Below are 11,407 nucleotides of genomic sequence, written 5' to 3' on the forward strand. Positions count from 1 at the left end.
GTATAAAGAAGCTAGAAAATCCTAGCTACATATCTGATAAGACGCTAATATCCACATAAAATTTATTTTTATGCCATGATATCTTCGAAGCAGCATGCTCCGAAACATTCAAAGAACCTCAAAGCTTGTGAAAAAAGGAATCGACTTTGTTTGAAAACTGATACCGTTTCTTCAAAGTTTTTATTTTTACAATTACAAATAAAACCGCAATATGGGGGTGGGGGGGGGGTTGAAGCAATAGACAAAAGACAAACGAAATCTAGTGGAGACAGCGGTAAAAGCGATCCTGCAACCTGCTTAGGGTGCAGAAATATGAATTCAAGAAAAAACCTTGTTTGATGGGAGCTGCAAGTGTGACTAAATAATAATTTCACTGATCTTGATTATTGTATTTTAACAGAGGTTGAGATACTAGGGAATAATCTAGTCTAGAAAAAGACCATCCCCCACCCAAGTCAAAATTGTTTGCAAAAGAAGATAATGCGCCAGTGGATATTCCTATGACAACTAAACAGCATTTTTTCGACTAAGAAATCAAGTTCTTTGGCTAATAGCTAAGAGCCTATTTCGTAAATCCAGATTTTTCGACTGCCAGGTTACTTATCAGTTCCCGAAACCTTCACGTCCGGTGAAAATGGCATATAATCCGCACAAGTACGACTTTCAACCCGCCTTTACTATTTAATATCACGATACAGTAAACGAGTTTGAAACATGGAAAAACAATCATAGAATGCTATATTGATAATGAATAACTTGCAGTTCCGTTTAGGGCATCATAGGCATTTTAGCGAATTAGGCCATACAGACAAAGCAGTCTGGACAAAGACCCCTCAATCTGAAATGAAATTCTAGTTTTACGATACCTGATCTCATTTAGATTGTAGCAATAGCATTGTGTTTAATAGAAATTCCATATCAGTTTGTACTTCCAGTCTGTTCTTTGTTCATAACATCGTCACTGTTGAGCCATGGGACAACTGTCTGCCCATGATACAGATAGACGTGATCTTCTTGACAATGTGAGGGCTATATTGCAACCCCATGGATTAACAAACCTTTCGAATGAAGCTTTACTGCAAATAATTCTTTATGGTCATGAAAAATTATCTTTAAATTCAAATACAAAAATTCTTGAGGCAACATTAAAATATATTCAGACCTCTGAAAGGTTTCATTAAGTAGTTTTATAAATCTTCTCTCCTATGTAATTTGTCTTTCATTGTTCTTGTTTTGTTTCGTCAATGTAGTTTGTCCTTGTTTTTGTTTTAACATCCAAATTTTAAATGTCTTTAATTATTAGTAATCTGTAACATGTAATTTGCAACATTTAATGCAACCTTAATTTGAATCAAATATGTTTAATGTAATGGCCACAGGGTTGCTATGTATTTCCATGCTCCCTGTGGTATCGTCTTGTAGTTGTCTGTTTTGTAAAATTTTATGAGAATATAAAAAAAAAAAAAAAAAAAAAACTGTCTGCCCCAGCGGCAGTGCTGGTTGGTAGCAAAAATTCAGACGGCTGAAACTCTCCATTTGTTTCGAAATCAGTGTAATAAAACTCCGATTCAGAGTCCCAAACCATTGAAAAAGTCAATTATGTGTCAAAAATGCAAAATTAGCTCCTTTCACATGCACAAGATAAACATTTGTCCGCAGCATTTTGTTAAAGGTTTCTATAGAGAAACACAATACGTGCTGAGAACATGTCACTTGTGACGTCAAAGATGATCGCCCACTCGTGACGATTTTCGCCTCGAGTCTCAAGATGTCGGAACAATTGTCGTTTCTCAACTTGAAACGCCTGTATTTGAAAAACGGTAACTGTGATTAAAAAAAATTTTTCGATCCCGGAATTTGCTTGTCACAAACTACCGTTTTAGCCAAACTTATTTTTGCGTGTCAGTTCTCCTTTAAGGAGGAGGTCTCTCAGTAGCAAAGCTAATCGAGGAGAGAACACCCTCTTTTATTTGAATTGAATTGATGAATATAACTAAGAACGTTTTTGGGAAAATCGCGTTGATGACTTTCTAAAATCTGCTACAATGATTGTTTTCAAAAAGGGATGCTTTGAGTCTTCGAGGAAAGATATGGACAGATGGTGACTGTTTTATATCTAAAGCAATGTCATTCCAGCTCTTTGATCCATGGTAATGTATAGATCGAGACCATATTGATGGTAATTTTCTGAATTAAAAAGAGATCGTCCTTGCCAGCCTGTCGTGTACCATATTGATGAATGAGCGCCATAGATTTAAAGAAGTTGTGGAAACAGGTGGGGGAGATTTTTTGGACAGAGGCTATGGAGACTGAAGTTTATTATATCCCTTTCTTGCGGTACTTTGAATTTCATCTTTTCTTATATAAATTTCATTCTTGCTTGAGGCTTTATTATAGCCTCTTCTCTCTGGGAAAAACAGCTCCTAGTTTGCGTGTTGTCTCAACTGTAGGGAGAGTGTTTGCTACTTCACGTGGGAGAAATTTTAGAATCTGCACAATGCAAAGAAATTTTGATCGTGAGAACGAGGTTATACTCAACCGAGGACAACCAAACATTCTTTTTAGGCCATACTCTTTGCACGTGAAGACGTTACCTCGCAAAACAATCATTATGGGTCGCCTACGACGCAAAAGAGTGCACAAAAATATAAAAGACTTTAAGAAAAAGTGTCGTACAAGGAAGAGGACAAAGGATCTAGACCAGATCCACGAGGACATGAAGCCGGAAAACACAAATAAGTTGCTGGAAATGGCTTCAACTGACAGTAACGATTTGCCAGGTGGCGGTCAGTACTATTGTGTACACTGTGCGTGAGTGTCCTCTCAGATTTACTTATTTTACGATAGGAAGTTAAGTCCTTTTTATGCGTTGATATGATGTCGAAAAAATATGAAGTTGTTAATCGTTTCTTGATGGATTAATACGAAGCATCTTCTTGACATTTATGTCAATTTAGTTTTCTCTTAAAAGGGGTGCTATCTCCTACCAGACTGGAAACTTTGCTGCGCGCCCGCAATATATTGCCCGCGCACACCTCTGCGCGCGTTTGCATATTGGCCGCGCAAAATCCCCTACATCCCTTGACAATAGGATTTAACATTATTAACAATAAAAATAACTAAGAGTGCATGATTTCAGGCGCGCAGTCTCAAATTTTCAAAATAAACTTGCCCGCGCAAGAAGCAAAGTTTCCAGTCTGGATCTCCTACTAAGAGTGCCCCCCCCCCCTTAAAAATTTCTTGTAATTATTCCAATTTTTGTATGTTTTTTAATGTTTAGAGTGTTTGTATGTATGTAGTGGAATTTAAAATAAAAAGAATCAAACTGAACCAAGCATGATGTATAAATAATATATAAATATATATATGTGTGTGTGTGTGTGTGTAACCATATGTATTTCCACCAGTTTTTTCATTTTTCATTCATATTTGAATTTTATGTTAGAAATCTGCAAATCAACTTAAAGTTAAGTATAGAAGAAAAAGTATACTATGAAGAAGAATGCTAAAACTTGAAAAAATTGCACTTTATATACATTTATAATTTTTTGCAGGAAATTTTGCATTAATGACAAGGCTCTTGCTGACCACATGAAGTCAAAAGTCCATAAAAGAAGGTAAAATATTGCTAGCATAGTAGAAAAAGTTCCTATTTTTTACTTACTAGTGACCTATCTTATTAATGGAGAGATTGGTGCCTATTGATAAGCAGTGTCTTCTGTGAAATATATCACACTTCCATGTCCTAATGCTGGATATATTTTATTTGGTTTATTATGCATTGTTAGTGTTAACAGCATCATTCAAGTAAAATGTTTGTCATCAAGCACGTTTTTGGCATATCATATAGATGATTACTACCTATCTTCAGGAACATTATAGGTACCTAGTCACAGCACAGAAATGGCTATTAGTGACTCAACTGGCGAGATGACAATGCCCTGCTGTTGGCTGAGAATAATCTAAACGCTTGTTTGCTTGTATGTTTTGAAAATATATGAGCCTATTAAGTTAGTGTTCAGTTTGTATTTAGTCAGAATTTTAAGACAAATTCAGCAATAGATTAATATGAGAGACTTTGATCCCTAAGATTCTAATTTTCGAATTTTTCATGATAATACCCCTCCTTGCTCTTCTTTTGAATATGTCTGCCTTTTGAATTTGTCATCAAATGAAAAATGATTTGTTTTTTATACACAGAATGAGATTGCTGAAAGAGAAGCCTTATACCCAAGAGGAAGCAGAAATGGCTGCTGGAATGGGATCATATACAGTTAGTCCTAAAATTCCAAATCAAAACCTTCAAAAAATTATTCAAATGGATAGTACTGCATCAACTGCTGATGAATCATTGATGTCTCCCTAGGCCTGCAATATCATATTTATGAAATTGAGTCATTTTCAATATGGTAACACTTATGTTATAGTTCAGTTTGCTAGTTTGTCAAAGTAGATTGTCAGCAGACACACTCTTGGGAAAAACCATATTGTGAGAAAAAATAATGGATCTAGAAATAGAGGACCCCAAGACAAGTATGTGTAAATAATTCCTCTATTTCAAATATTGATATTTTCACATTGCTGGTGCATTGCGCTATGAAGTACTTTAAAAGATTTGGAGGCAGATACCCTCATTTGACACCATCGCCACATTTCAGACATCACCTGGCTAGACATATCCACACATGGCAAACAAAGGCACACAACTTTCATTATTTTCTATTCTAGAAGTTCACACTTAGGATATTTTACAGAAGTCATAACTTCTAAATAATGTTTCTAAATGTGAATGTAGTAATAATGAATTAAACAAAAGGAAAACAGAATCCATTGCATCTGCAGGTTATCTTCCTTTTCCCAGTTTCCTATTCTGCATGTCTTTGCAAAATCCTGTTATTTTATATAATTGTTTCCAAGGGCTATAAACTGTTTAGGAAAGAAAGTGTTGCTAAATTGTATAAACCAATTGAAAATTTGAAGTGCCTTTTAGTTTAGGCATCAAATAAAGTTTTATTTTTTATCATTTGTTTCTATAAATATATAACCAAAACGAAAGGAAACTTGCACTGAAATCAAAATTATGAATAATTTAGTCTTTCCATTTAGATCTTTTTTAACTCGGTTACAGTTTTGCAATTGTTTGTGCTTGTTGTATTCATGAATAATTGCATTGTCGAAAATAAGTTTTTTCTGTTAACATGAAATCTGTCACCTTTTTTTAGATTGGGGCTTAGATAAGGTTTTGTGGGTGCCTAAAATTTATGACCCTTAAAAAATATAAATACAAATTTATCTTTATTTAACATATTTTTTTCAAATATACTTAGGAGAATTTTATCACAACAAGCAAGCAATGGAAAAATTATCTAGGCATCATCTTATTTAGTATTATTATGGTTGGTTCTAGAATATTATCTTGCACCCCAAATCCTAAACTTTACTAAAACATTTACATTGAGGGAAAATGTATAAACGAGGAACAGCCAGGCATTTTACAGATTAGGACTTGGCTGAAAGGAGTTAAAAATGCTAAAACAAAATGCATGTTTATTCATTGTACCATTCATTGAACTAAAGTTACTTATTATATTTTGGTAATAATAATACTTATAACTTGCATTTATAATGATATTGAAAAACAGTCTATGTTCAAAACACGGTAATTCAATTAGCTTTCTTTGTACAATTTTAGTATAAATTGATAATTATATTGTTACATGATATTGTGTGACACCAATTATGTATATTGATGGAACTAATAATACTTACCAAAGTACCAACTGCTTACATAAAAAGAATGCAAGCAGTGTATGTCTTAGGGATCAAATACATCATTATGTCACAACAATATCAGCCATCTCTCTTCAATATCACTGCAGACACAACCCTGTCATTCAGTCAATTAAATCAAGAAATATTCCTTCAGTTTTGTCTTACTGCAGTTGTGTAGAATGAAAATCAAAAGTATCAGACATCTAGAAATCATGTTTGTGTTTTCCATTTATGCTTTAGCAAGAAGAAAAGATTCAGAACTATTAAATGAAATTTGTTATCAAGTGAAAATTTAATTTGTAAATGTGTCTGAGCTTCTTTCTTTTTCATACCAGCTTTTTCATATATAGCAAAGCTTCTTTTGGCTTGCTTGTTAGAGCAATCATAAGTATGCAGATAAAACTGCTAGAATCATATGTTTATCAGCAAAATATTTTCATCTGTGCCATGAAATCAAAAACATTAAATTTCAAATCAAGAATGCACGCAAGAACTGTGACTAACTTTAGCTTCAATATGTACCAGACAATGAGTCTACCTATTTCTGTGAAATGCTCATCAGTAGTTGACAGTCTAATAAAAAGTTAATTTTTCACTAGTATACATAACATTATGTTCCCATAACAATTTATGAATGATAAAATTAACTTTTTTCAAAACCTTAGATACGTAACATGACAATAATATATTAGGAACAATGTTAACAAAAACTCCAAACTCATGATCAAAGGCCTGATCTATGTTACGTAAACATGAAAAGTACTTATTTTTTGTCCCTGTCGCTATTCCAGTTTAAGTATTTTGGTGTTCCAGTTGTCACAAAGAAATCTTACAATGACTAAAATGATTATTCATAGAAGAGACAAAAGAATCTATTTTGCTTCTACCTCTAATCAGTGTTTACAAACATACTATTAGAACTGATGCCATGTCATTTATAAACAAGTTATTTTTTAATCTGAAAATGTTCACAAAGCATCTTTACTTTGATTAAATTGGTCCATTTGAACTGTTCCTAGATCATCCAACTGTTCAGAATATTCTTCTTGTTGACTCCTTCATGCATAACAATATTGTATTCATCTTTAGTCACATACAAGCAGATTTTAAATGAAATAAATTCCAAATCTTTGTCCAGCAATCCTCGGAGATCAGTATTGACATATTTACAGACTGACATCTTGTGCTTTATTTTATACATGCATTGGCAAGCTTGTAAACATTTCAAAATAGCTACTGAACAAGGGATTACACCTGAGAGTCAGCACTACTGGCCTATCTTTATTTTTAACTTAAGTGGTGATTTACTTTTTCTTTTCCTTTTTCTGTCTGCAGAGCTCTTTCCGCCTTTCAAATCTACACTTTCAATTTCTTCATAAGCACCTATCTGCAAATCTTCAGGCTTCTTTGGTGGACTTCCTTCACTATCACTCTGGGCCCATGGATTCTCATCAGGATGTGTAAGAAAGTCTTCATCAACATCTTCAATTTCATCATCATCATCATCCAAATGTAAACCTTTTGTTTCTTTCATAGTTTTGCGCTCATTTTTAACATTATTTGAGGTCTTTCCAGAAGATTTTTCTTGTCCTCCTTTGTCTAGCTCTTTCAGATGAACACGTTCATGATCCCTACAACGTGCACCCTTTACAAAACCTTTACCACATATCCTGCAGTAGAATGGAAACTCACCAGTGTGATGTGACATATGACGTTGCAAACTTTGTTTGAATTTAAAATCTTTGTCACAGATTTTGCATCTAAATAAATCTGGATCACTGTGAAGTTTCATATGAGTCCTTATAGCTTCACGAGATGAAAAAATCTTATCACAAATTGGGCACTCGTGGCTCTTTTTACCACTAGTCTTGCTGCTACTTGCTGAACTTTTTCCTTTTGATGGTTTTCCTGCATCTTTGCTTTTGCTCTGCGCTTTCTTCTTCTTTTTTGCTGGCTTTTTTCTTACAACAACTTCCTCCCCAGCAACATCATTAACATCAATAACATCACCAAATCTGCCAGCCTCTGCTTCAAATGCTGTCCCTTCCATGTATTGGACAACACAGTTAGCATTTTGTTTCCTATCAGAGACAGGCTGACTGTCACCAGCTATAGCAATAAGAAGTTCACTATCATTGACTACATTCTCTTCATGACCAGTGTCTCCAACAATTTCTTCTCCAATAATTTCCTCAAAGGGTTGCCTTCCTTGAATATCTCCTGTAGGAATATCAATCAAATTGTCAGTAATACATAGCCAAAAAATTGTTTTCAATTTGTTTCTAAATGACTAAGGTTACAGACATTGAAATCAAACATATCAACACAAAAAAATTAATTTTCTACATCAAGGGTTCAAGAGATGTTAAAAATCTTTACATGGGGTCATCCATATAGTACGTATGCAGTTTGCGAGCCACTTTTGACCCTCCCTCCCCCCTTGTACGCACATATACGCTTTTCGCATATCCTCCCTTTTGCATACACTGTGTATGCTTATATCTCTTTTTGCCCCCCTCCCTCCCGTTTCAAGGTATAATACAAATAATTGAGAATTTCCAGGGGAATTCAGGGAATTGTCGATACTGACCATTCCTTGTTATAATATATGTTAATGCAGTTGTCTAATTTATGTAATCATGTGAAGCACATCGAAGCAGATTCTTTAACATTGAACTTATTGTATTTAGCTTTCTAAAAGGCAAAGCCTTTCACATTAAAATCTCTGCCATATGAACGATGAATGAGCAAGCTTGCAAGGTTCAAATTTCACATTTAGGAATTTCTTAAGCATACATACTATATACCCATTACACCCCCTCCCCCTTGTATGCAAGTATACAATTTTTGATCTACTCCCAACCCCCCTCCCCCGGAGTGCATACATACTTTATGGATGACCCCCATGATAATTATTAAGGGGCAGCCAATATCTATTGTGTATAGCTCTGTATAAGCTATTAGATTCCTATGTTCTCAAGCAAATTTGACAAAAGAAAATCTAAGTAAAGGTTGAAAGGCACCTTAAAGTCACTCTACTGCAGTACATACAAATATTCTTAAATTCAATTTTACAAAAAACTCTAAATGCAAGAAACCACAACATTGACTAGTTAAAAAACACAATCCACGATAATACCATTCCACAGTTTCCTTAAAAAGTAAGAAGTGGTAAAGGCATTGTGAAGTACACATTTGTAATAGAACAAACATATGTCTCATGAACTATTTCCTCAGAAACAATATTCCTTCAATCACATAGATAGAATCCTTATTATTTTGCACAGTACCTTGAACAATTCCTGGAGGAAACTGTGGATTATCATCTCCTGATTCTGAATCACTAGAATCATCTTCCTCTTCTGAGCTTTCAGTAAATGTTGAACCTTCCTCTAACTCTGAGCTATCTGAACTTCCTTCTGAACTATCTGATGATTCTTCTTGCTTATTTCCATTTTTACGATTTGAGTCATTTGATGAGTCATCTGAACAATTTTCTTCCCATGTTAATAACCAATAGTTATTATGCTTGTTCTCATCTGCCATTACCGATTATATGGAATCTTGCTTTAACCTGAAAGACAAATTCAGTTTGAGTTAGTTTCGGTCTGCAAATTATTGAAAAAATCAAAATCTTTGCAACAATGCTGAGTATAAAAAATTGTGCATCTGCCAGGGCGGAGACACTTGGTTAAATATTGGAGTGACAAACCTATTGTTTTCTTAAGATGACATCACACTTCTTATTGTTTTAGAATGAAAGACTATATATTCTCCTAAAAAATTGGGATGTGATGCCCCTGCCCCTGCCCCCCCCCCTCACACAACCCCAAGGTGTCTATCACTGGTATCAGCCAAGATGCTACAATCACTATATTACAAACCAATATACTTGAGAGTAAGAATTAATTTTTCGCCCAATATAGGATTTAGTTGAGGTATCACTTATGAATCACACTAGACTACTACTTTGGCCACAAAGAAAGGCTCTAAGATCAATCACCTTGAAGATTTTATTTGAGTTGGTAGAATTTTCACCAGCAGTCTACAAGTAAGTAGCCCTTGGTAGCATAAACTTCAAGGAAAATATAAGCTAATTGTATATATATATTATTAAAATGTAGCATAATCTTCAAAGAAAAAGATAAGTTCCTGCTTTTCAAATTCCCCTTGTTACATGTGATTTTTACAGGCGTTTTGTATGTAGAGGTACATATACCTAATTTATATTGTACTTTGTAACTGAAAAAAGAAAATAGTATTATATATATTGTGGTAGGTCCTGGAATTTTGAACAATAAAAGGTGAAACACGAAAGTACCCACTGTCTTTATCAAAATCAAAGTTAAAGTAAGGTTCTTTAAGTAGGATTGTGAATGCTTTATAAATCAGGGCTTATTTCAAATGTCTTCCAAGATTTTATCACTTTTCAGATTAGGGCAATCAGTACATCTTTCACTACAAGCCATATTCTCAGAACTCATCCAAATATTCATATTGAAAATACTCTGGTTACTTCCCGAATATATTAACATTTGTAAAGACAAAAAATAGCTAAAATATAAAACTAGAAATGTAAAATTAATTGTATTAAAACTCAAAGATAAAAAGTATGTTCGATGTATAAAATATAAGTACAGCATTATTCTAAGAGAAAGAGGCTGCGCAACTGATTTCTAGTTTTCCTTATCGTTTCAATTCAACAGAAAAATTTTCGCTTCAAATTCCTAGAAACTGTTGACCTAGCCTTGACAATTTTAAAGCAGTTTCTTACTTTATTCCGTATTCGGAAACTCTTGCTGAAGAGAACAAGCTTGTTTATAATATAAACGATATTCAACACATGCTCCCCTATCCAAGATGGCGCTTTGCCTGAAGCAATCGGTGAACGAGATGCATATGGCGGTCCTACACATAGGCCGTAACAACTGAAATTACATGGGCCTAAAGGCCTAAATTGGTAATATGTTTTCCTAAGCGATCCAACAAAATAAGATCTCAACCTTAAACAAAAAGAAGAAGACAGAAGGAATTTTATTGTTTGGAAAAAAACGACTGGACAGGTTGCTACCCGCCATGGCCGAGCACATGTCTTAAAACGCGAACCCAACCATTCGCTTTATTGTGGAGTTATCAAACAATTTTAGGCCAGTCATAATTTCATGATGGTTGAAATTAGGCCAAGAAGGATAAACTAAAATATTACCTTAAAATTAGAAAATGAAGCAAATGCAACAACAATTTAACTACTCGGGCTCGTTACTGAATCCATATAAAACAAAATGTCGTCGACCTTCCTCAAGGGCGGGGTGGCAAAGACAAAGATAAACGAGTCTTTTATGACGGAAACTTTAGGCCGTGGGCCTATTCCGCGATACAGCCTATCCAGCAATAAAACAAATAATCGTTGAAAAAATTACCCGATCTTCCGATGGTATGGAAGCAATGTTGTACGGTGCACAGCACACAGCAAAACGCTTCCCGGCCGTGAACAAGTTTCGCTTTACCGCATATCGCGAATTTGAACGAGTTACGGGCAAACAAAAAACAAGAGGCTAGGCCTAGGCCTAAAGGCTTAACACGCGGCCTAGCACTTTGATTGACAGCTAAGAACAATGAACAGAGAAGAACTCTT

The 11,407-nt window shown here is 34.6% G+C and overlaps 2 protein-coding genes across 2 annotated transcripts; one reads left to right on the forward strand and one right to left on the reverse strand.

Moving 5' to 3' along the window:
- Window positions 1-2,550: 2,550 nt before the first annotated feature.
- On the forward strand, window positions 2,551-4,835 carry LOC135686076 (zinc finger protein 593). Its single transcript, XM_065202274.2, has 3 exons — window positions 2,551-2,811; window positions 3,555-3,617; window positions 4,201-4,835. Exons 1-3 carry the CDS (start codon window positions 2,612-2,614, stop codon window positions 4,364-4,366), a joined length of 429 nt encoding a protein of 142 aa, XP_065058346.2. The 5' UTR covers window positions 2,551-2,611; the 3' UTR covers window positions 4,367-4,835.
- A 2,064-nt stretch (window positions 4,836-6,899) lies between these two features.
- Window positions 6,900-11,350, reverse strand: LOC135685814 (uncharacterized). The gene is made up of 3 exons (XM_065201929.2): window positions 11,193-11,350; window positions 9,063-9,346; window positions 6,900-7,992 (listed from the first exon to the last, which is right to left on the reverse strand). The coding sequence occupies exons 2-3, from the start codon at window positions 9,316-9,318 to the stop codon at window positions 7,040-7,042; spliced, it is 1,209 nt and encodes a 402-aa protein (XP_065058001.1). The 5' UTR covers window positions 9,319-9,346; window positions 11,193-11,350; the 3' UTR covers window positions 6,900-7,039.
- Between the last annotated feature and the right edge of the window lie 57 nt (window positions 11,351-11,407).

Source organism: Rhopilema esculentum, chromosome 17, assembly GCF_057945365.1.
Source record: "Rhopilema esculentum isolate cy_ngs chromosome 17, ASM5794536v1, whole genome shotgun sequence".
Lineage (NCBI taxonomy): Eukaryota > Metazoa > Cnidaria > Scyphozoa > Rhizostomeae > Rhizostomatidae > Rhopilema > Rhopilema esculentum.